At 44.7% G+C, this 25,260-nt stretch overlaps 2 protein-coding genes across 12 annotated transcripts in view; one reads left to right on the plus strand and one right to left on the minus strand.

Annotated features, from left to right (window-relative positions):
* RECQL5 (RecQ like helicase 5) overlaps window positions 1-25,260 on the minus strand; it is a 37,970-nt gene that overhangs the window by 10,571 nt on the left and 2,139 nt on the right. For all 4 annotated transcript variants that reach the window (XM_038156831.1, XM_038156832.1, XM_038156829.1 and 1 more), the window contains 5 exons: window positions 23,044-23,562; window positions 22,380-22,485; window positions 21,736-21,847; window positions 19,424-19,586; window positions 19,003-19,085 (listed from right to left, as the gene is read on the minus strand). In XM_038156831.1, the coding sequence (XP_038012759.1) occupies window positions 19,003-19,085; window positions 19,424-19,586; window positions 21,736-21,847; window positions 22,380-22,485; window positions 23,044-23,562 (983 nt within the window). The remainder of the gene's footprint in view (window positions 1-19,002; window positions 19,086-19,423; window positions 19,587-21,735; window positions 21,848-22,379; window positions 22,486-23,043; window positions 23,563-25,260) is intronic.
* Window positions 1,479-25,247, plus strand: SMIM5 (small integral membrane protein 5). Of its 8 annotated transcripts, none has more exons than XR_005259328.1 (7): window positions 1,482-1,987; window positions 7,870-8,009; window positions 8,374-8,512; window positions 10,103-10,256; window positions 11,654-11,955; window positions 15,406-15,540; window positions 24,756-25,247. XR_005259328.1 is itself a non-coding variant. In XM_038156839.1 (5 exons), exons 4-5 carry the CDS (start codon window positions 10,130-10,132, stop codon window positions 11,773-11,775), a joined length of 249 nt encoding a protein of 82 aa, XP_038012767.1. In that variant the 5' UTR covers window positions 1,481-1,987; window positions 7,870-8,009; window positions 8,428-8,512; window positions 10,103-10,129; the 3' UTR covers window positions 11,776-14,137. The 8 variants fall into 8 exon arrangements, 5 of the variants coding, with proteins under 5 accessions (XP_038012769.1, XP_038012767.1, XP_038012768.1 ...); XR_005259326.1 differs by lacking the exon at window positions 24,756-25,247 and adding an exon at window positions 16,829-17,976; XR_005259327.1 differs by lacking the exon at window positions 24,756-25,247 and adding an exon at window positions 16,832-17,976.

The raw sequence follows: 25,260 nt of genomic DNA on the forward strand, positions 1-25,260 counted from the left end.
CAGGCAGGCATTCTCATTAGTCCGTGTCTCTTCCCCTCGCACGCACTGATCTGTATTAGAGTTAACTGAGGCATTCAGTGAGGGACAAGCCCTCTCCCCACTCCCACAGCTCACCAGGCTTATGCTGGGGAGGGACAGCCACACACACCTCTGCCCTTTAGATGCCCCAGGGGAGGGCTTTGGTGGAAACAGAGATCAGCTGTGAGGTCACTGGAATTTAGAGTTCCAGTTTCTAACCCATCAGGCTTGTAAAGCCAAGCCCTTCCCAACCAGCCTACTGTAATTGCCTTTTTCTTCCTGAAGAATTACCCAGATTGGGGCCACAGCCCCACTTTAGCCAACGGTGCTCAGGAGTTGGGCCATAACGGAAATTCAGTTGCAAAACTAAAATTGCAATCCCATAATTAAGGTGAAAAGGCAAAAAACAAAGTTACCAACAGGGATGCTGGTGTTAATCACTGGATTAATGCTTAACACAAGAGCTCCTAAAGATAGTTTGTTATGCATTAACATGTGAGGGGAAAGGTTCCCCTGTCACACCAACACCTGACTAATGCCCACGAGATGGAGATGATTTGCATAAATTAATGGTAGTTTGTATTATTATACATGTCCTAAAATTATTGCATCTTTTAAATATGCAACTGTATTATTTGTCTCCCTTCACCCTTCAAAAAGAGTACGTATGAGCTGACCATTGGTCTCTAAAATGTCTAAACAAAATCATGATGTCATTTCAGACATCCCCTCCCCCCCCATCTGACATTATGGAATGGGATGAAGAGCAAATAACAAAGAGGTTTATTAACACATTTTTGTCTGTGGCAATGCATTTCAGGAAAGTGCTAAACTGACCACAAAGCTGCCTGCACTTGTGTAGTTTTGGTAGTCCTTGTTTTTATACACCACATAAAATAGGAGCCCTACTCCTGCAATTAAGAGAAGCAGATGGACAGCCAGAAAAGAAGCAAAGTCACATATCCCAAAAGAAGCTCTGTCTCTCCCAAAAAATACTAGAAAAAAACATTCCTTTGTATAAGCCAGAGGGTAGAGAGCCTCATCAGAAATGCTCCCTGAATTAAACAACTCAGAAAGTCTTGGAATAATGTGAAGTGAAAGGGTTAAAAAAGATAAAAATCATATAAGGGCAAATTAGTTATGCAGTTGTCAAGTGAAAGCCACTTAATGAGCTTTATCAAATAGAAGAGCAAGTCATGAGGTTGATGAGAACTTCCAATTTTGCACCTGTCTGAAGGACTGTGTCCTCTCATCATCACCCGAGCTTCACCCTCTGAGACAAGACAGTGTCAGTCAGCTATCCCCAGAATGCAAGAAGCGAAAAGCTCAGCATCAAGAGAGTAAATGACTTGGCCAAGGGCACGGAGCAAATTCACCATGCCAGCATCAAATTCACCGGCCCAGCATTGTCCGTGCTGCCCTGCTCGCGGCAGGTCTCTCACAGCGCTCACTGTCCTTGTGAGCACTTGCTCTGCCCTTTCAATGAACACAGGAGAAAAGCTCCTTCTCCCGGGAGCCGGAAGGAAACCGCGCGGCAGAAAGAAAAGTTACTCGCTTTAACATCGCCCCAAACTATCGCAGGCAGGGAATCGATTCAAGTCTCACGCCAGAAAAAGGCGTCATTAAAAGGCAGAGAAGAAACTCCTCTCTCGGAGGAGATGCACAGAGGAAGCCAGCAACAAGTGCCGGCCCTCGGGCGCCCCGGGGAGCTGGAGCTGGCACCGGCTCTGGCTCAGCCTGCGGTGGCTCCTCTCCCTCCCTCTTTGGCACACATGTAACACGAAACTTCGCATCTCCACGACAACCAGCAACAAAAAAAAAAAAAAAAAGAAAAAAAAAAAGGCAGAGACAACAGCTGGCTGTCAGCAGCGGAGCAGAGAGGAGCCGAGCGAGCAGCGAGGGGAGAGATGACGTGAAAGTTTAAGAAGACGAAGGAAAAACAAGAGGAGAAGCAGAGCTCGCGGTCGGGGTAAGGCTGAGCTATCGCTGCTGTTCGGTCAAGCGCGGCACACGCCGCTGCTTAGCGAGGGGCTGGAGCCTGGGGAGCTCCCCCTGCTCGGTCAGCCATGGAGCAGAGCTTGGGAGGCAGAATTTGCCTGCTAGGGACACCGAGGAGCGAAGGTGGCAGGAGAAAAGCTTTTAATGGGATTGCGGAGAGCTGCGCCGCAGCCGCCCTGTAACAAAAGGAGCTCCGAGCCCGAGCGGGACTCTGCAACTCCTCTGCCGGTGACAAAGGCAGGCTGCTCGGGTTTCTGGGCTCGTACAGAATGTATGTCCTGATAAGCTGGTGACCTGATACAGAAACAGTCGGTGTGGACGAGGCAGCTGGGTCCGAGGCTGTGCGTGCCCTTAGCGGGGAGCACGGGCAGGCGCGTAGAACCCGACGGGTGCCAGCCACAGCTTTTCCCGGAGCTCCTCCCAGCTGCAGCTAAGTTTTATCCCCCAAATCCTGAAGCAGAGAGCTTAGAAAACAAACCCTGGTCAGGGAACTAGCACGCTGTGCAAGTTAAGCATCTGTGTCCAATAGAAATAAACGGAAAGATTTTACAGAGTTGCTAATGAGAACATTTAAAAAAAGAATTCAGCCAGCATATCAGGCACAGATGCTGGTTTAGGGTTCAAAGCAGCATGAGAACCCACTGCTCTGGGAAGCACGTTCATGCACATACACAGCTCATGGTTTACAGTAAGCAGACCGTCAAGCTTGAATGCAGTGAGAAGGGAAGGAAGAGTAAAAGATCACCTAAATACATGAAATTACACAACAGAATCATTTAGGTTGAAAAAGACATTTTAGGCCACTGTGTCCAAGATTTGGTTTTACAGAGGTGTCCCACAGCCTGTGCTCCCATCTCCGTTTTGCTGTTGGGTATGGGAAGAGGGGCTGGTAATGGAGACTGGCCTTATAAATCCCCATTTTCTGCTATTTGAAGCTGACATCTCTGTTTGGAAGCTGCTGCAGCTCCCAGCACTGAGCTGGGACCCCTCAGCCTCTGCCAGGAGGTGCATGGGCAGTCAGCTGTTTACAAACTGCAGCAGAAAGCCAATTCTCACAAAAAAGGGTTCCCAATCCTACACATGCCTGTAGGGAGGAATGTTAAGGATCAGGTATTTCCACTTCTCTCCATTTCCATTAACGAGGATTGGAGGGCAGGTCTTTCTGACCTAGTGTTGTACAAACATGGAATTGGAACTGCCTGAGTGAGGAGATGTAGTAGTTCAGACCCACACGCCTCCAGCCTGGCCCTAAGGCTCACGGGGATGGAGGGAAGTTTCCACCCTGCTAATGCAGAGTCTCTGTAGGTTGGTTGTTGCAGTTAAGAGAGTTTCTTAAATAAAGCATGTGAAAAAACAAAGTTTAGTGAAACAACAAAGAAAAAAATAACGAGGGAGGAGTGAGGGGAGAAGGGCAGGGGAGGGAAGGAGGTGGAGAAACATGCCAAGTTTTCCTGGCCAAAAGAAAATCTTAATGGGTTTGGCTGGGGGCTTGTCCAGCTGCAGCCATGCTGTTCATGTGTGGGGGGAGAGGCACAGCAATGTGAAACACATGTCTGGATAGAAGCAGCAGGACATGGCTTGTGTTACAGCTGTCACAGTGCACGGGCCTCAGCCTGACTGCAACCAACAGTGGGTGTGGGAATGAAGGTACAAAATAATCCAAGAGCAGAGCAGCTCCTCTCTGCAAGACAGGCCCCTGAGCACAGAGCCTGCAGTGGGCCAGAGACACCCACTGGCCATCAGGGACTGTGAGGGACCAGGAGCAGCACCCACCCCACAGCTCCATGCAGGCTCTCCCCACTGCCCCGTGCAGCCACAGCTGATGAGCTTCCAAACAATTCCTCCTGAGGCAGCAGCTGCTGCAGATTTTGATTTTTGAGCTCTTACACCCCAGTGGCACCTTTAGTAGGATTAGTTCAGGATATTTCAAAAAACTCAAAAATGCATGTAATTTAGGAGACTTGTAGATGTGAGATCAAGGACAGGGCACAGAGGTGGCTGTTAAAAGGTGGAGGAGTTTCCAGCACTCTTGGGGCCTCCAGATGCTGGTCCTCAAGCACCAACTACTGATAGATCCCACTATGTTTGTGAAGTCACTAAAAGGCTTTCACAGGCACACAGCTACTTCTCAGCCACCTTCCTGGGAAATGGATATTTTGCTAATATTAGAATAGACTTTCAGGCTAGATTCAAGCATCACAACCCAAAAAAAGTTCTCTTGTAGAAGAGCTACAGGCTTATTTTTAAAATTGACCTTTTCCTTTCATTGGATGGCTCAGTGTTTTGGTTTCCCCACTTAAAAATTTTCTAGTAGTGAGGAATTATCTCATGGGGTTTTGTGAACATATTTGTGGGATGGACTGGAGAAAACCAGGGTGATCTGCAGAGGTGTAAAGACTCCCAGCTCAGTGCCCCAGTGGGTACCTCTGCTACTGAAACTGGGAATTCAGTGCCTTTTTACATTAATCTAATATTAGGTTGTAGGGAAGAGAAGGCACATTTACAGTGCTGCCTCAAAACCCATCTCCAAATAGTGGGTGGTAGAGATGACAGGGTATTCCAGCCAAAGGGTGACCCAGGCAGGGCAGCTTTAAAATCTCAGGAATGCGTGGCCTTCTGTTCCAAACCAACTGACAAAGTCCCAGCTTTTCTCCCATGGCATTGAGCTACAATTTACCAGTTTGGGTGTGTGCTGTTCAAGGGCTGAATTCTCTTGATACTGCAAACTATTTTCATCTGCTTGGGAATGAATTATAGGTCTGTCTGGCTCTGTGCACTCCTGTTTTAAGAAAAAATGGGCTTGTCTGAACTATAGTTAAGATTCACATGGCTGGTCAACTGCAGTCATGGCAGCAAACACTGCATTAACAATGATGAGGGAAAACCATGCACTGATAATACAACTGCATTTCTATGGCCCTTTTCATCTCAGCAGTACACTAAAAGCTTAGAACAATAAACAATGATGCAGGAATTATGACACGTTATGCCAAAATGTATCCACACTGTAGGCACACCTAGCAACCCAGCATTGTTTGAGAACAGGAAGCACTGCAGACCTTATCCATATAAAATCAGAAGGACATTTCAGGGACCAAGAACAAAGCTGGTACGTTTTGAAACTGGCCAAGCCTTCATTTTCTTTAAAAAGTGGCCAAGTACAGTCAGAGCTTATTTTAAGAGTTTTAGACCAGAATAAAAAGCATCCCCTCCCCTTCGCCTGCTCAGCACCCTCCTTCCATGAGGTTGGGCTTGCCTTGTAGGATTTCTTACCAGATAAGCCCCCACAATCCATACAGGCTTCCCATCTCTGTACAGGTCCAATTTCAACCAATTTATTGGACTAGTCTGAGTAAGAACAACACAACATTTGCTTCTTCAAAGCCCCCGTCTTAAGGAAGAGCCAAGGCTGCAATGAGAATGTTGCCCTGGCATTCTACATGATGGGAACATCAGGAAGGTTCTGCTTGGTGAGATCTCTGGAGCACTCTTGCTGTGGGCAGTGGAGGAGAGCCAACTCACTGTCACTGGGACTTGCTGCATTAGGACTACAGGCATTGGCAGCTTCTTGTGCCCCCCCAAAATTCCCACTTCCAAAGCTTTATCTCCACTTTTAGGTTACTAGAACAACAAACCCATGCAAGCACAGTAAACCAAATGGATCAGGATTATGGCAAGAACAGTATAAGGTGCGTGGTTGGGTTAGGAGCAAACAAGAGTGGAAACCACACTTTCATTTACATTGATCCTAAACAGGCTGAGTGAACAAAGTGTATAAAGTACTGAGCAAAACAATGGACAGTTCACTTTGTAACTGCAGCAAAACCAGGGACTTGTTGCCTTTCTATCTAAAGATTTCCAAGCATGCTGGAAACTTGGACTCACAACAATTAACAAACAAATCTCTGATGTGGTTCCATGTTCCGCTGTCTTGCAGTGGTGAAGTCACCCAACAGTGGGACGTGATGACTTACCCAAACTCACACAACAAGGGAGCATCACTGGCAGGCCAGGGAGACTGCCTGTATTTACTAACTTCCAGTCCTGGGGCTAAACCACAAACTTAAATTTGTGCTTTTTGCACTAAAAAAGGCTGCTCAAATACCCCCAGGGCTATGTGTAAACAAGTAACTCACTCTCAGCAGTAAATTTCAGCTCACCCACTCCCTACAGTTCACCTTTGGATGCAGCTGTGTCCACACACAGATCAGGACAGACCAAAAAACCCAAATGTACAGCAAAAATTCAAAACCAAAATGTACAGCAATTTCAAAAGACTCACAGCAGCCTCACCAGCTTCAGGCAGACACAGGGATGTGAGACCCCACTGTACATGGTCATCTCAAAGCTCTTTTTCCTGGAAAAAGAAGCCTCCATATGCAGCCAGTTCACAGCAGAAAGAAACCTTGATGGAGGCTTTTCTCTTGAATGTCTAGATTGAGGCTTTTTAATGGCTTTATTCTCCAAGGGGCTAAGCAGCCAACTTCTTTGAGTGCTTCAGCATGGCATGAGTCCATTAAAACAACTCAGAAAGATAATTTCAGTGCTATTATGGCAATTTTCACAGCTTTCTTCAGTGGGCACAGCAAGATGAGTCTGCATTAGTGCTTTCTGGGAATCTAAATCTATGTAAGTCCTAAACACAGGACATGTACTTAGGTTTTCCAGGGTCATGTAATCCTTGCAGCTGAGCAGCACACCTGCAGCTGTTTGCCATTCCCCTGCATCATTTCTGTGCTCTGTCCTTTCAACCAAGGCTAATAACTCATGGCACATGGCAGAATGGGCCTTTTTTTCATCAAAACCAAATAAACCCAAATTAAATGATTTGTTTTATTCCCTCCCCCTGTTGGGCCTTGCAACATTAGAGGAGGGCAGAAAGGTTCCACTGGCATCACTGACTGGATGAATTATTTTTCAAGTCAAAACCATGAATTTCAGGCTGCCACCCCATCCCAGCAGGATGTCACAAACTGTTACTTTCTTTTCTATGTGAGATTCGTATCTTGTCTCTCTTCATCTGCTTTTCACTTCATTTGAGCTCTAACTACAGCTGTGGAGCAAAATTTCCTGACATCAGTCTGACAATGTGCTATGAAGATCACATTGCACGGTGGTCATTCAGGATTTTTTCCATGACATGGATGAGTTACATCAGCTCTGCTGCCCTACAGCCAAGTCTCCTCTGCTCTGGAGGGTTCCCATCCTCAGTGGGTGAAGTTTTGAGGAAGGATAGTGATGAGCAAGAAGAAATTCCCAATTGAGGGAAACACTGGCAGACAATTATGTTTGCTCCAAACCCCTGAGAATCTCTGAGGTACTAACTCGAGTGGCTCTTCCAGGCTCTAAAACAGCACTCCAGGCCTAGAAAGTAAACTGTCAGTTAAAGCCCACAACCTTAACTTGCAAACTTCTTAAGACCTCCCTATTTCAATAATAATCATCATAGTTACTGCTTCAACAGAATATCCTGCACCACCTGGCCTTTACTACTGTTGGTGACTGGAAGATTATTTGAACACACTATAATAAAACAAAAGGAATTAATTCTCACAGCTCCACTCTGTTATTGTAATTAATGTCATCACTTTGTGTTGTAAATGAGGCAGATGCATAAGACAACTGGTTTAACTCACGCTATCCTTACCCTTGTGCTAATCTCAAGGGTAAAATCTTGGTTCCACTGAAATCAATTGGAAAAAGGTCACATCAAAACTAGTCCTGAACAAAGATTTTACATCACAAGTAGAATGGAACATACAAAAGTCCATTAATGTAACTGGCTTTCTTGGAGGAGTTTTATTTTTTTCCTTTAAGAATTATTTCATTCTTCACCCTTTTACCTTGCTGCAGAAGCAGAAATCCCAAAGCAGAGAGTCCTTGAAGCAGCAGAAAGTGCAGTGAATCAGAAAAACATTTGCTTCCTCACGCGTAGATTGGAGACTGCACCACCACCACCATCAAACTTTGTCCCTGATGTAATTCAGACCAAGGTAAACAAGCAACATTCCTTGCAAGTTTTAGAATAAAAACTCCTTCCCTCAGCTCCAGATCAGGTACCATGAGCAGAGTGGAATGTCCATTACAGAGACAGACTTGATCATTTTTGATTAAGCACTTTGCTAATGCACATGGAGTTCTACAATCCTGATCAGTAATTTTACCCTGTATAACCAAATTTCACAAGCCTGGCTCTTATACCTGTTGCTTCTGGTGCAACCCAAAGCAGGGCATGGAAGTTTACAGCAAATTCATTATTAGGAGAGCTTCTGGACAGGCAGAAACACCTCCAAAGGGAACAAACATTTTCACAATGTTAAAGCCAGAAATTTTATTTTTTGAATCTTTTTCTTCTAGAGCCAAGAACAGAAAACAAATCATTTCACCTCTGCCTCTTTCACCATCTCTTAGAATGGAAACAAAATTGAAAACCTGTTGACACAGAATCCTGCAGCACTAAGGATAAAGCCGCCGTTTCTGGAGAAGCTCACTTGGGGTATGCAATCATCTGGAAAGAAGTATTTAACCCTAGTCTCAAAAGGTGACCTTTTCAGGTCAAAAGACCACAGCTCTGCCTCCTTCCTGAATTGCAGTGATCTTTCTGTGGATGTGGATTTTCCATCCACCCCCATTTCTAAGAAACCAGCCGGTTCCAATTTTTATTCCTTAGCTTGGATTTAAAAGAACAAAGAAAGCCCTTTTTGAATTGCATAAACATACAAAACTAATTTAACTTGGCACTGTAGTACTTAAGCCCAGCATGCAAAGAAACAGCCAAGGTCTCTCTGTCCTCAGTGTGTTTAGAAAAACTGAACTCCAAGCATCCATTTGTTTGAGTAACCAAGCCAGATGTTCAATAAGGAACTAGCTGGTTTGTTCTGGAAATGCTGTCTTGGTCACTTGGCTTTGTGTTATCACCAAGATCAGGATATTAAATTGCAATGTTTAAGTCCCAAACCCCAGTGCTGCTTGTTACAACACACACAAACCAGTACATTTTCAAATAATAGTGAAATAAGAGTTATAACCCATTCAAGTGTTGACCTGTCTAAGCACTTGTTTTAGGTGGAACTATGGATATTTCTCAAAAATATCCAGTTCCAGTTCTGACTGAAGCAAAATTTCAAGATCCATAAGTCTCATGCCAGCTAGTTTGTTGCAATGCCTCCTAAAATCTTGCTCACGGTGTAAAAGAACAGCAAATATTGATGACAAAACTGAGGCCCTTAACTTTACTAGACTAATAATGTTTTCAGTAATGATAGCTCCTGATGATCACTCTGGGAATAAAGAAGGCCTAAGATTGCTGAGTAGGACAGGAGGGATTAGCTCCACAGGAGAGATATCTCCCTGACAGATCCAGGGGCTTTTGCTTTGCTCATCATCAGCAGTGATGGGTGGAATCCACTGTTCAATTCATATATTGCTCCGTGGCCTAAAATTTAAAAAAACCCTAAATTTAGTTTTCTTTATAAAATTGCATTAATCTGTGAGAACTTGAAAAGCATCCAGCTGTCCCTAGTGAATGCAGACTTTTAGCATCACATACAGTAAAACTGGTTAATAAAAGATTATTAATGCTATGTATGTATTGAGGTGTTGAGGTACATGCCTTTGTTTTTAAAGGGGGTTCTGTAGCTCAAAGTGCAAGAAGCCTTCAAGGGAGTCTACTTTGTGTTACTCAGTAACAAACAACTGAGTGGAGTTCAGCATTCAAGTTGGGTTAGAATTGCATTTGTTTCTGGAAGGACAGGTCAGCACAACTGGAAAAAAAAGTGGGTGACAGCCAAGGACAGGCACTGTCCAGTCTAACTCAGTGCCTGCTGGAAGAAGTGTCCTTGTAGAAGAAACACCATTTGGACTTTGCTTAACAGTAGTTGACAAAAACACCCTTGAAGCTGGATTTTGAAATTAAAACAGTGCCAGAACACGTAGACAATTAATAGTTCTCCACCTTAGCTACTGGGAACAAGGACTGAGACCAGATAAACTTGTTTTCCTTGTGATCACCGGCTGTATAAGAAGGCTGGCAGCTCCCTAGCATTAGTCAGTGAAAAGGTTTATTCTCTGTTTGGTTCTCCTGCAGCATAAAGCCTGGAGAGGTTGTGACAGAATGTCTTCTGAAGGCTTTCTGAAGGAAGTTCAAGCCATTGGTGAGAAGTTTCTCCTTAAGCTCCAGAAACTGCCCAAGGCTGAGCCAGTGGAGATTGTCAGCTTTTCTGTGGTTCTTCTGTTTATTGGTGAGTTTGTGGTGGAGGCAAAAGGGTGTCAGAATTTCTCTCCTCTCCTTTGGGGGCAACTTGCTCCACAGGGTTGGTGGTGTTGGCTGTTGTTTTCTAGGCTGTGCTCTAAAGCCCAGGTTAATTCATAGACAATTTTTTAACACTCAACATGTACCTCTACATGGTTGCAGGGCATGACAGGAAACACTACAGCTTTCCCCAAAGCTCCCATTTTAAACATTAGTTAAATCAGCAATATTTTAACCAACCTAGAGCTGTTGTAATGTTTTCATGCATAGGAGATAGTTTATGGCAAATGGTACTAGAGCATCTCCCTGCCGCAGAAGACACTTAAGAGGGGCTCTGAGTGTCCTTCCTGTATTGGCTCAGTGGAAGCCAAATAATACTTCAGATGAGTCTACTTATTCTCCTCTGGAAACGGCAAGATTCCCTCCTGCTGCTCTGTGTGGGGATGGCATGGAAGGCAAAACAACTGGATCAAGAACTGTTGGATCAAGGAGGATGAAGTTTGTTTATACAATGGGAAAATAAGCAGGAAGGAAGACAGGCCCTGCTCCTCAAAGACAGGGCTTGCTCCCGGCCAAAAGGAAGGGTGTGTGTTCAGTTGGACACTCCTCCCTGGGCTGGAATTCACAGTGTCACACCTGCTGCTTTATTTGGTTCATCCCTACAGCTGGTTCCCCACAGGTCAGGTTACCTGGCAGCCCAGGTCCAGGCTTTAAAGGAACACATGCACACACAGAGGCATGCACACACTCTTGCATGTTCTACGGGATGGAACACGTCATCCTTTTCTACTCCAGATAAACTAACACATCCCTGCCAGCACCAGCCATCCTGGCTAGAGTAGAGGACAGTAAGTTAGCCCGCTGTTCTGTGAAACAAACCCCCGCATTTGAATTATCTTATTTTTTCAAGCTAGATACAGAAGAATAAGGCCAACCCACTCATGAGTCTCTATGCTTAAAGAGTATGCTGAACTCACTCTTCAGAAATACAACTGCCAGTTTGAGTAACGCAACTCCCTCAAGGTCGGTTACTCAAAAATCCAAAGCTGGATTTTCGTCCTTTCCAGGCACATGGCTGTGCTTAGGTACTGCATGTCAGCTCCCAAACAACAGCCCATTAAGTGGGTAAAAAAACCCTCACATGGTTTGGAATGTAGCTCTTAAGATCTTGAAATGCCTGGTAATGATTGTCCAGATTAAATGGAAAACAAATACAAAGGAACAGGAACTTAGGAGGAGGAAGATAGGGATATAGGGCAAAAAAAGTTCTCAAGAAACCCGGCTTTGCTCATTTTGCTCCTCACCAAACAACTTGGAGGAGACATAGGGTTACTCTGCAGGGATTGTACTATGCTATGAAGCAATATCCTTTGTTTCTCTTTGCAGTTACTGTGCTGGTGCTCACGATCATTGCCTGCAGTTGCTGCTGCTGCAGCTGCTGTGGCTGTGATGGACGCCCTGATCCCAGGCGCAAGAAGAGCCAAATCAGCCCAGCTGCCCATTCATGAAGTGACACAACCTGCTATCGAGGACATGCATGGACATCATGATTCAGTGCTATGGGAATGACTTTCCACACTAGCCCACTGAAAATGGCAATAACAATATTAATTAACATGACTCAAAGGACCAGAAATCACAGCATGGAATTCCCTCTCTCTGTGACAGCCACTACTGTGACCAGAAAGGTAAAGCTCCTTTACCATCACTGTGTCCTTCTTCGGGGCCGGGATGGGGTGGGAGGGCATGGACACAGATTGCTGAGAAAAGAGAGAGCTTTCCCAAAGACAGCCCTGCAGCTGGGCCAGCTGAGGATCCCCCCTGGGACACGGAGCCACGGAGCAAAGCAGAGGCCATGCACACAGCCACACACGAGGCACTGCCTGCTCTCCTCACCAGAAGGATGGTACTGGGCATTAGCAAAACCCACTGACACCACTGGGAGGTCCAATTGCTCAGGTCATCGTGGATCAAGGCCAAACTTGCTCCAGGAGACAGGTTTAGCTGAGATATCTGCTGGAAAGAACAAATGGTGGACCCTCTCATCTGGATGTGCCAGCTGAGGCTCTGAGCACAGCTGGTAACAGCTGCCCCTGGTGTCATTTCATTGGTGATATGATGATGGAAATTGCCAAAGAAGAAAACAGATCATGTGGAATACTTTTTGTAAAAGAAAGATGAAGGCAAAAGGGAAAAACTCACCAATCCTATGGCTTATTTTGATCATTCTCGGCTCAACATGCTCCCTCTCCACCCCCCTGTGGTTCCTACTCTTCTGCTTATTGCAGATGAATGGTTCTTGCAGAGCATGGGGGCTCCAGGAGATGAACAAATTCCAATCCTTACTTGAGGGATCTGTGTGTCTGACTCCCTGCACTGTGTGCAGTTTATTTTAGTAGACATGAACATGATGCCAAGGGTGTGTTTATGAGCAAGCACAGAGGCATTTTAGAGGAGTGACACATGATGGGAGCCATCACTTCAGGGTATGTGCGCAGCAGCTGACAGCGGGCACCATGACAGAGCAGAGCCAAGAATGGGCTGTTGGGCTGGAGTTAACAAGTGCAAATAAATCCCTTTTCCATGCTGCAGCCACTGTGTATGTTTGGTTTACACTCCGGTGAACTTCCGAAAGGGATTTACCCATGTGCAAGGCTGTGGCACAGGCCACGGCTTCCACAAGTGGCACAGCACAAGAAGGCTACAATTCTGCACTAAACTCTTGAACATTGGTGTGTCAGCTCCAAATGGGAGACCAACCATCTTTGTGAGAAGGTATAAACAATTACATGAATATAGAGAAGTCACCTTTTGACTCTGTATCCCAACTAAGTGTATGTACCAAAGCCAACATCTAGCTAGGGAGAACAGAATCATCAAATTTTTAACAGTGGGCTTTAAAATACTCTTTACACTTCAGGAGGTACAGAAAATAAAGAAAACTCTGTAAAGAAATGTATTTTCTCTGTTGCCTGCACCTATATTAGTAAAAGGCACATTACATCAGCTTCTTTTGCTTTTAATGCACTTTATTTTTTGCCAACAAACTGGATCTAGGTATTTGGTATTTTTGTACTGCTGCACATTGGAATGTATCTGCAGCCAGAGACATAGTGAATAGTCTAAGAATTATAAGAAAAATAAAGTTCCTGAAACTACCAGTGTTACTTTTAAATTAATAAAAAGAAAAACTTTCCAGTAGAAAATGAGGATGTTCTTTAGAAATAAATATTTGAGACACAACAGGACAACTGCCAAGAGCAGACTGCACTAGCATGAGCTACTGCATGCACAGTTACACTGAGAAAACATAGAGTAAAAAAAAAAAAAAGAAAAAAAACAGAAAAAAATTATTAGTCTATCCCAAAGCTTTCACTGCCAACCAACATGTTAGGGGGAAACAATCTCAAGCATGGCATCAGTTTAAACATTCAGAGGTGCATCACACCAACCTCCTGTCACGTAAGTCTTTGCTCATTTCACTCACAAACAAGTGGCAATCAAAGTGACATCAGGAGCCTCAGAACCTCTTTTGCAGAGACAGACTCAACAGATGTTTTTGTATCTAGATTAAGTCATGAGACCCGGGGAAGAACAGAGCTCACTTTCTTTCCAGGCTCGTGCTAGACAGTGCCAGCTGCAGACATTACCAGCATCCCATTGAGGGCTGTTCCAGCAGCACGGAGCCAGCCAGTGCAATGACAGGGGGAAGCTTGGCAGGCTGGACACACACCAAGGGCTGACAGGTTGCTGTCACTGGGTACAAGCTGTCAGGCCTTATCTCAACAGGAAAAGCCACAAATGCATGTTTCCCAGTGGTGATACAAGTTAAACCACTGACAGATACCAGGCAGAGGAACAAGAGAAATGGCTCCTGTCTTATCTCAGCCACTGCGAGTTCCTGAATTAGAAACAGAATAAACACAGCAGTGTTAAAGAAAGGGAAGGAAAGAAAAACAGGTAATCCTCTAAAGGATTCAGGTGGCTCTCTGGACCAGCTACCATGTAGAGGGGGTCAATTTCTACACACTTGTTTGGACCTCACAGGCCTAATGTTCTGCTTTGGACTATTTTGTACTACTGCACTCAGCTGGACTATTCCTACAGCTAGGATTCAGACATGCCAGTTGTTTGCCTGATCTGCTGCTTTCTTGCATGCATTCAGGGTAGCCTGAAAGATGACAGCAAGTGCCCAGCTTCCTGCAGCTCTTCAGCATCTGCTTACCTACAAACCTGCTGGTCCCTGGGTCCCTGCTCAGCACTCACACAAACTTTTGTGCTTTGGCTTCTATCAGTACACAAATACAGGCACCTACAGGGAGCAGCAGTGAGGATGGATCCTCTTGTTTCAACTTGCAGAGAGAAATTCAGAAAAGCACAGAATAAGGCAAGGCTGCTTCTAACACAGCAACTGCCATTCATATTGTGAAAGCCTAGGAGGAACTGCACGGGAATACTGTTACTTCAGTCGAGATGATAAAAAGTGTTGAAATTGTTTCTTTCCCTGAGGAACCTCAAAGAGCCAGCAAGGCCAACCCCTCCAGCAGAAGTGGTTGAAGTTCTACTGATGACTTAATGGAATAGCTTCTGTTCTGTAACATTATCCCTCTGGTTTGCTTGGCTTGTGAAAATTAAGTTTCCTTTTACACACAGGCAGTGTCACACACCACATTCCTCCTTCTGCCCTCCCTTCTCTCTCCAGCACCATCCCTCTAGTCTTCTCCAGTCAGGAAAGCGATAGAGAGTTTTACAGCAGCTCACAGCAGTGCAATGCTCTGGAATGGGTTTATTCACCTAAACTGTCACAATGAATTTTGGACTGTAGGGCAGTCCTGTTCAGTTCAGTCCTGTTCAGTCTCACTCCAGTCTCCTACTGGAGCTTGCAACACAGACCCAGTTGGGATCCAGGAAACACAGCCCTCTTCTCTCCACCACATCCTGCAGCCTGCCCCAGACAGAGGCCACAGTGGGCCTTCACAAGCCCTGCAACAGCTGTAGGAGTGGATAAAGCCATGAAGAGGAAGAAATGTCTGAGGAACAGCTGAATTAGGACTTTTTAGTTGGGTTCAAGGCCTTTGATTTGATTAGATTAGCCACACCTTTGCAGGAATTAATCAGCTGTTAATCATTTACTTCAGCCCAAAGAGGCAACTTCCAGGCTACCTCTACAAGTCTCCAGGTACAGCAAGGGGTACACCACAGGCCAAGATCTCTTGGAGGAGTGAAGAGGAGGCAACAGAGGAAACACCTACTACAAACCACAACAGCTTCAGGTATTTATAAAATGTCCTACACCTCTCCTTTTCTGGGAGGTGAACTGCAGTTAGCAAAAGAGACAGGAACTTCCTGTGCAGTCCCACAGGATTTCTGCCTTTGGGTCAAAGGAACTTATATCTAGGCTGCCTCCTTTTTGAGGGCAAAGGAATCCAGAACAGCTTTGATGTCCCATGTGCTGGTTGGTTAAAGGCTGAGCACAGTGATCCGCCATCTACCCAGAAAACAAACCATTAACTGAATAAATCTGGCTGTTGAGAAAGAAACAAAAACTTCAGCAAGTGTGAGCTTGTGCTTCAAGTCAAATCCAACCTGCTGAGGATGAAACACTTTACAGGAATAATTCCTCTTAGAGTATGCAGGATACAGACATAAGAGGCAGCAAGTCAAGCAAATTTTCAAAAATAACCTGTGTCTCTTCCTGTATTACATCTGCATAGTCACATTTGCAAGAAAGTGTGAGAAATATTCCATCCTTTCCCTTGAGAAGCAAGGAAGCTTTAGTAAAACCACAAGATGCTCACGAAGAGATGCTGGATGTTCTTTAGGCAGCTGACAGCGAAGTCATTATTCAAAGTATCAGTGAAAGAGCAAGTGAGTAGAACCCACTGAGATCCCAGTTTAAATTATTACTGGACCTCCTTGTGGGAGGAAAATTTATGCTTCTATTGCAGAGTAACAGAAACCATTACTAAAGCAAATTTCATTAGCAGCAGTTTAACATAAAATTAGGACACCCTTTTTAACATATTTGAACTATTCTAAGCTCTATGGAAGAAACAAGTTGTACATGATCCTTGCTTGTTATTGGTGGGGTTTTTTGCTTGATCGTTTTTAAATAAGTGTTCCTTTAATCTCCATTGTGACCTCAGAGTTTAAGCCCCCAACTCTCCCTTGTAGAGATCCTTCCAGTGGTATCAAGGAATTTCTCCCACTGAATACATGTCTTTCATGTATAGGCTGCACAGCTGACAAAGAGTTCATATTGAACATGCTGGAGAGACACTGTATTATTGAAAATATTGATAAGCTATGATTAAAATAAATCTCAACTGCCAGAATGCTGTAGACCGAGCAGCTTTTCCTCTTTACATCTCTATAGATCTGATTGTTAAATCAGTTTTAGCTGTATTTCCTCTGTGTATGCTCCCATTTCTGTGAAAGGTGACCCTCCTTTTGGAGGGGGATGCCTGCAGGCACAGACACCAAGCATACCTGCACTGGTTTTGGGGCTGTGGCTGAGGGCATGGAGAGGATACAAGACCTGATCCTGTTGTCTGCCCCCAGCAGGGTGGAAGCCAGCATGTCACTAGAGCAAGAGGCATCCTCAGATCTGCAAGACCTAAAGACACTGATTGCAACAAGTGATTGGGCTCTTGGAGGGCTGGTGGTGATTGGCATTTTCTGTTTTGTTTTTATTGCTCTCATTTTATTTGCTGCTATCTTTGGGTGCTGCACATCTCCAAGGCACAGACGGGGTGGCTCATAGACAGCAAAGTGAGGACACTGAACTTGGTACAGCTAAGCAAGAACCAGCCTGGGTACAACCTGATTGTGTTGTTCACAGAAAACTCTCATCTCACTCCCTGGGTGGTTATTTCTCTCCATGCAACTTCCCTGCATCAAGAGCAATGTCCCAATGCCACCAAGTTGTTCTGCAGGCCACAGCAAACTCACTACATGAGGCTGTCTGGGTTCAGGAACTGCTACACTGGGGCAAATACCAAAGTAAACTCGTCTCTGATTTTCATCTTTCAAGCAAAACCACCAGCTAGAGGTGGCAAATGCTCAGCCACCACCTAAAGCTGATAAAGATGTGTTCTGCTGCTGCAGCTACGTCTGTTGGGGTGGTTTTTCACCTTGCAAAAGGGCAATAGGAAACTCTGGCCACTGAAAGCTTTGAACCCACTCTCTAAAAGCAGCTTAGACCATTGTTCTCCTGTCATACTCAGGCCTAAATACACTATGCAAAAACTAACTCGCCAGTACACTGTCTTTATTTGTTCTTATTTATAACCTTGCAAGGTCAGAGTTTGAGGTTTGCTTTCACTGTTTGGATAGTGAGTAGAACTGTATTAATTCAATATGTAAAAAAGAAATGCAACGTGGCTTTGCTTTTCACAGCACCTCAGTCTCCTGTAGAGTTATGAGCAGGGAAGCCAGGCAGAGGTGCTGCAATATGTGACTCTGGGATGCACACCCCATGATATGCAGCTGGAAGAGTGGATCAAGCTCAGTAAGGGAAGAAAAAGTCAGGGAGGGGTGATTTCTGATTAAGTCAGTGACATTCCCTTACTCAGATTATTACTTTGAGGATGGTGAGATACCGGGACAGGTTGCCCAGAGAAGTTATGGATGCCCCATCCCTTGGAAGGCCAGGTAGGATGGGGCTTGGAGCAACCTGGCCTAGGGGAAAAATGTCCCTGCCCATGGCAGAGGGTTCAGCTAGGTCACCTTAAAGGTGTCTTCCAACCCAAACCATTCTATGATTATACAAAACCCAGCCACAACAGCCATCTGTGATCTGGGAACACATCCCAGAAGGGGCAGAGCTCCTGAGACATGTGCATCAAATTCTTAGGAAAAGAAGTCTCCCAGCAGCTACTTCACAGCATCACCCTGACTTCAGGCAAAGAAGTGCCCCTTCAAGTGCCCCAGGACTCAGTGCTGTGCCACACTTCAGTACAAGCAAGACTATCCCATAAACCCAGGATTTGTTTGCCAAACATGACAAGAAGAGAACACTCTCACCAAGGCACCAGAAAAGCAGCATGTGTTACATTCATGTTGAAAAAGCTGTCCTAGACCCACATGTGAAAAATGAAACGAAATGAAGAACTTGTAAGCATGACACACAAAGATCATTTTCAGTTAGTGGACATATACTGCTCTCTTCTTGGCAAAATTATAGCTCTGATGTCTGATCCAGCACAGAGCAGCAATTAGTACAATTACAGCATACAAAGCATGAACTAAACCTGAACAAGGCATGTTGTGGTTGCTAGTCTGCATTTAGATTGGGCACATCCATAATTTGAGCCTGTTTCTGAAACATTCTAAGCACCATCAGGTCCTTCTAAGGTCAGTGAGAATCACAGACACTTTGCAGAGTGGAGATGCTGAGATTTACAGAAATGTTATATCTAAATGCTTCCATCCCATAGCTCTCTGCCCCATTAGGAGAAGAGTGATGTACTGAAGGAGAAGAGTCAAAACAAAAGCAAATGCAACAAAGTCAACCCATGATCAAACCTGAAATATTGTAAAATGTATCACCAGAGAAGTTAAACATCCCCTTGACTTGGTCAGACTCCAAGACCAAGGTCCCAGTTAACTCAGAGGTGAGAGTGATAAGAGATTTCTCAGGGACACATGCAGGATCTCAGCCATAACAGTTTCTTGGAAGAACAGGGCATGTTTTCTCCAGCATTAACAGTAGCATGTGAAAGAAATGCACTCACCCCAGCTCCTCACAGAAGTTCACAATGGCATCAAAAGCTGTCATCACAGCTTTGTCAGACTCTTTTAAGGTGCCCTTTTTTTCCTGAAAGTAGATGGGATAAGGAACTGTAGTCTTCAATGTAAATTTACACAGATAGAGTAACTCTAGCAATGATCAAATCCAACCCTTCTGAGCTACATGGCAAACAGCTACAGACACCTCCCTGTCTCTGCTCTATTCCTCTCTAATAGAGCTGGCTCTGGCAGCCTTTTCCTTCCCTGCTCCCCTTCCTTCTACTACCCCTTGAAATGGGGCTCCACACAGCTCTAGACTCAGAACATTTCATTTCATCTTTTCATATTCAGAGGTTAATCCAGGCAAACCAGACCAGAGGCAAGGCAGGGTGATCCAGGTGTTTGGTACTGTTCTGCAGCTCTCACCTGGATGTTAGAGAGCTCCTTCTTGATCAGGAAGCTGACTTGATCCCTGTCATTCCTTGAGTAATAGAGACGGCAGCAGGATGGTTTTCCATCTCTCCCAGCTCTGCCAGACTCCTGGTAATATCCAGCCATTGACTTGGCAATATTCCAGTGGGCAACAAATCTGCATGTGGTCAAACAGGGAACATGAGGCTGCAGGTTTCTCAGAGCACTGCACACACCAGTCTGGTGTCTGTGGGCATCAACAACAGCAAAAACCAGGGCAGCAAAACATAAAAGAGGATGAAGCACAGCAAGAGAATTTGCACACTGAAGTTTTAGTCCTTTTAACACATAAGGCATGGAAAGCAGCAAAGCTGTAAGAAAACAAGTGTACCTGGACACCATGTGAGCAGTATGCCACTCCACATGGATAGAAAAGAATGAGCACATGAGTATCCCAAACATGCATACAACTGTGCAGCTATGAAGACTGAGAATAAGAACACTGAATTAAGTAGTTTGGGAGATTTTATCATAAAATACAGCATTAATAAAAAAGTCATATTTATTTTGTGGGACATAACTGCACCATTATGAAACACATTTTTAAATATTTTCTTTTAAAAAGACATTTAGCCAAAATCTCCATGGGAAATTCCACCTCACTGTGCTTCTCAGATGAAGACAACCTTCCTAACCAGCAAATATGACTACAGAATCATTACTAAATTTTATGTAATCTCTGCAGGAAGGTTTTCAACACAGCACTGCAAGACTGCTTTAAACCTGCTTGTACCTGACTATTCAGCAATGCAGCTTATACCTGTTTTGAGAGGATTGCACAGTAATGCTGCCAATGTTTTCAAGTCTGCCTCAAAGCCAGCATGACCTAAGGGCAGGTATGATGCATATGGGTGTAGCTAAAGATTAAATGACAAAAGCAGCAAATGTGTTTCTTCAAACACAAACAGCCCAGGAACAAGCCAAGCAGGAAGTATCAGAGCCCTGCACATTTAAACCCCATCAGGAAGTTTGCTGAAGAAATTGATAAATAATGTTAAGCAGAACTGAATTAACAGTGAAGAGAGAGGAGCAGATTCCATCAGAATAAAAAGGGATGCCACCTCTGTTTTCCCTTTTGTCCAGAAGAATCACCTCCAGAAGTTGTCAGACCTGATCTTATTTGATAAGATATACATGAATACTCAGAAATCTGCCAACACAGAGCAAAGGCTAAGCAGCTGTGCCTTGTTAACTAGGCTCGGGTATAATGTTCTTTATGTTATTTCTAAAAATGCCTGTAAAGAGTCATTTTAACTCAATCCCTTGTAACCTAACCAGATTACAAGCATATTTCAGCTATAATTCATTTTCAGTCAGCCCTATGCATTTCAGTTACTCTCTGCCTTTTTTAATGACCACTGGACAGGGCAGAGTGCTTCAGCAGGTCATTAATTCATGTCCTAGGAGACTCCTCACTTCTCTGTTTGGAAAGATGCATCAAGGAGTAAAATTGTTACTGCTATGGGATCCTGTTTCCTGGCAGCACAGTGACACAGGCAGAGGGATGGCACAGTTGTGAACTGATGGGATTGGCTCAGTGATATCCTGCCCTTCTCTCACAGTATTCAGAGCAGCCTCTGTATGTGGATTTTAGAGATCAGGTCTGTTGTGGGTGTTGTCTGAGCTGCACCTGAACTTTCCCTCTAGTAAGTGATCACAATAATAGCTCAGCACAGCCATATTGCAGGGCAGGAATTCCAACCCAGAGCCCCTGTGGGGACAGCAATGGCAAACCATGTGCAAAGTTTCTGTCCTTGAACCAGAGCTGTATTTTGATATGGTTACTGCCATTTGTGAAGGGCTATTTTTTCCACATTGCACTGCAAGAGATCTCCAAAACAAAGCTGGCTATGACTATTTTAATAGAGGGTGGATGAATTATTTTAGGTGCAGATTTTCTTTCCACTGCTTTTAGACAGCAACTATTGCACTAAGAGAAGTGAAAGAGACAGCTGTGACTGCACTGAGATGGCTCTTTCTGAAACCCTGGAGGGTGTGGCAGAAAAGCATTCCTCCCATTTTCTTGATTTTAAGGATGACTGGCAAAGAGGAGCTCTGCTGCCTTGTGTTTAATGTTTTTACAAAGCCCTCTCAGGTTTGGTTTTGCTGCTTTCAAGATAAAAAACTTCCAGCACTGGTTTTACTGCTTTAAGCAAGTGTTCATCAGGCAGTTGAGTCAGATGGATTAGGTAGCAGAGCCTGAGACTTTTCCTTCCCCTTGCTCAGCTTTCAGTCTCTGATGGTGCCCAACACTCAGCCTCACACACCTGACATTTCCTTTGTCTACTCCCATTCCAAAACTGATGGTTGCAACAATGACAGGGATCTTCTCCTCCATCCATTCATTCTGGACAGAAGTCCTGTCAGCTGCCTTGAGCCCTGGGAAGGAAAAGAGAAGAAAGTAAACAACACAAAAAACCAGACCAAAACAAACAAAGCCCAACCCCCAAAAAGAAAAGAAAACCAACAAACAAACCCCATAAACAAAACAACACCCAAAAAAACAAGAATAAAAGAAACAATAGGATTTTCTTATCCATTCCCCCATTGCAGGCAAACTCCCTCACTAAAACTGTCTGATGTACAGACTCTTCTCTTCCCAGTGTTTAAACTGGCCTGGGACCAAGCAGAAGTCAACAGCAGCTGGTTTTATTCCAGAGAAAAAAAAATTGGTTCCCCACCCGGGATAAAAGCAGTTGTTATATTCAGGCCATGAAAGATCCAACAAAACCAACAGTTCTGGAGACAAGGGAATGCCATTGTGGTGAAGGGCCTGCACTTACCTCACAGACCTGATGTGTGAGCATCACACAGAGTGCAGAGCATGCCTAGAAAGCTCTTTTCTAGGTAGCCCCAACCCAGGAGGCAGAGTTCAGTTCTCCCAGCTAGTGAGAGATGCAGACTCCAGTACCTGCATGGTAGGCCTTGGCTTTCAGCCCTCGGTAGCTCAGCTCAATGGCCAACTGGTCACACACATCCCTCATCCTGCAGTACACGATGCCACAGCCGGAGTACACCTGGGAGCCAGGAGACAAAGGCCAGGACACTGCCTGAAGTCAAACAACAAATCTGCACATACAGCCCCTCATCCTCTCCTAGCAGATACAATGCAAGAAGCATCTCACAAACACACTCAGGTGCAGAGGTTACAGCTGAGCTGCAGAGAGTTATTTTGAGGTTAGTGTTAGAGCAGGCAATTCAACACTTCAAATGCTTCTGCTCACCCTCACAACACTAAAAGAGCAGAACACAGACATACAGTGGTCACAGAAGATGTGACAAACCAAGTGGAAATGCTTATTCTGTATTCCTAATCAATTTTCTTTTAGACTAACCCCTTTCTGAGGACACCTCTGACAGGACCACAGCCTTCACATTCTACCTGTTTTAGAGGAACTAAAAAACATATGTGTGCACTTTTAGAGAACTTAGAAAATACACATGAGCACTTTCCTTCCTGGGACCTCCTCATTTTCTGCCACAGACCTGTCAGGGCCCCACCAACCCCTAGAAGGCCAGGGACTATTAGGGTAGATTTTGTCCAGTTTAGTTTTTTCCCTAAAAGTAAAACCTACCCCAGCGGCGCCCTTCACTTCAAGCGCCTTCAGACAGAAATCCTTCAAGTTGGCGTAGGGATCAGTAAGGAGCTCTTTGAACTGCACATCATAGAACAAGTTAGATCTGAAACAAGGAGTCTTAAAGGTGGAGAGTGGCTGTTTGAGCTTGAGTGCTGCCACCACATCCTCCTGGACCTGCTTGGTGGCAGTGGCAGTCAGGGCAACGCAGGGGGTGCGGGGGATGCGGCTGCGCAGGGAGCCCAGGCGCAGGTAGTCGGGGCGGAAGTCGTGTCCCCACTGGGAAACACAGTGAGCTTCATCAATGACCAGGTAGGACAGGAGGTTTCTGGACACCAGGGAGTTCAGTGTTGGCTGGAAGGAAGAGGCAGCTGCCATCTCTGGGGTGATGTACAGAAGCTTTACTTGAGGCTTCTCACTTGCCAAGTCAGCCAGGATGGTTTTCTTCTCCTGGGCAGACAGCTTGGAGTTCAGAGAGCAGGCTTTGATCTTCAGAGCCAGCAGGTGATCCACTTGATCCTAGAGTAAATACAAAACAGAAATTAAAATCAAATGGGAATAAAGAAAGCCACCAGCAACAAGAAAGATTAGTTGGGAGACCCAGGTGAGGCCCCAGCTTCCACCTCCAGGATCAAATCCCAGGACAACACACACCTGCAGTCCCGTTAGTTACAACTTCAATTCTAGATGCCTTTTCCTTCACCTGTGAGCTCCATCCAGCTCTTACATTCAACTGCATTTTTGTGCATCCATTCACTTTAAGACAGTCTTTTTGCTGCTAGGGAACACCAGCAGGGATCTGTGCAGAACAACTCATCACAGGCTCAGTGACCTGAACACATCTCAGTATTTACACTACAGAGCTGTCACAGATGGAAAATGAACACTGCAAGAACAGGGAGCAGCTCACTCCTAAATAACTGAAGGATGTCCTAACACAACTGAGACAGGACAAAGTGCAAGGATCATGCAAACCACCACTGCAGCAAAACCAGAAGAGAGTGAGAGTTGTGTCATGAAAACCAAGGAGAACATGTGGCAGCACATCCAGATAGACACTGGCCATACAAATTCACTTCCCTGTCCCCTGCTCACTTGCACTTGACTAGCACCTGACACTTCAGGATATGAAGAGTCCTGAAAAACAGGTACCTCATTATTTTATTCAGTATCTGCCTTCAGTAATTGATTGAATGTCTGTTTCTGTTTTCTCTTCACAGTCACCCCTCAGCTTTCTCTATAATGGACTCCACAGACTGAACTCTTGAAGTTTGGCTGCACTGAAATACATCATGATCATTTCAGGCACAGCAGCCCCTTCTCAGGGCTGGATGAGGAGACTCTGGGGGTTTACTCCAGCTCTTTCCTCTAAAACACATCAAGCTCATCTCAACCTATTTGTAACTCTCTTATCAATCTTAACTCTTTTATGGTATCTTAACCTCCATTTCACTAATATTGGCCATGCTGGAGTTAAATCAGTAATCCTCACACTTGGAACAAATTCACTCTTTATAGTATCTTTCTGAGAAGTATCACCAAGCCTGCTATCATTTTTAGTGTGTATTACAGTGAGACTGTAAAGGAGTTAAAATAATTGCACAAATAACAAATCCCAAACCTGCAGCAGCAAATGTCACACAGTGCTAATGGTCTACACAAGTGTAAGCAATGCTACAGCTGCTCTTACAGGAAAATGTTTCTCCCAACAGGTGATGAAACAGTAGAAAAGGCAAAGCAGAGGAAAAAAAGTCTCACAGATGAATGTGCTCATGGAGCAGCTCTACTAAACCAGCTTCTTCCCATCACAGATTGACTGCAACAAAAAGACATTTTGATGCAGAATGAATTGTGCCTTCAAAGGCAACTTCATCACTCCTGGAGTTATTACTTTATAGGTAAAGTGGCAGGTTTTTTTCTGGTTCAAGATCTATCTTTTGGGGCATTTGAGTTACTCTGCTTTGCTGCTAATGTCTGGAGAAAATGGAGAAAGGCTCAGTTATAAAAACTACCAGGTTATTATTAAAGGCAAAACCATCCTTTTAGATAAATGCTAAGTATCTGACCAGAGATACTCTGCTGTCCTCACCTGTCCCAGGGTAAAGAAAGCACAGAGACATCAAGAGAATCCAGAGGCAGGTCAGCAGCAGAGACTCATGGGCAGAAAGACAAGAGGGCAGCTGCTGTGCCTCCAGAGCCTCCCCTTCCCTGGCTGCT

Source organism: Motacilla alba, chromosome 18 (genome assembly GCF_015832195.1).
Source record: "Motacilla alba alba isolate MOTALB_02 chromosome 18, Motacilla_alba_V1.0_pri, whole genome shotgun sequence".
Classification (NCBI taxonomy): domain Eukaryota; kingdom Metazoa; phylum Chordata; class Aves; order Passeriformes; family Motacillidae; genus Motacilla; species Motacilla alba.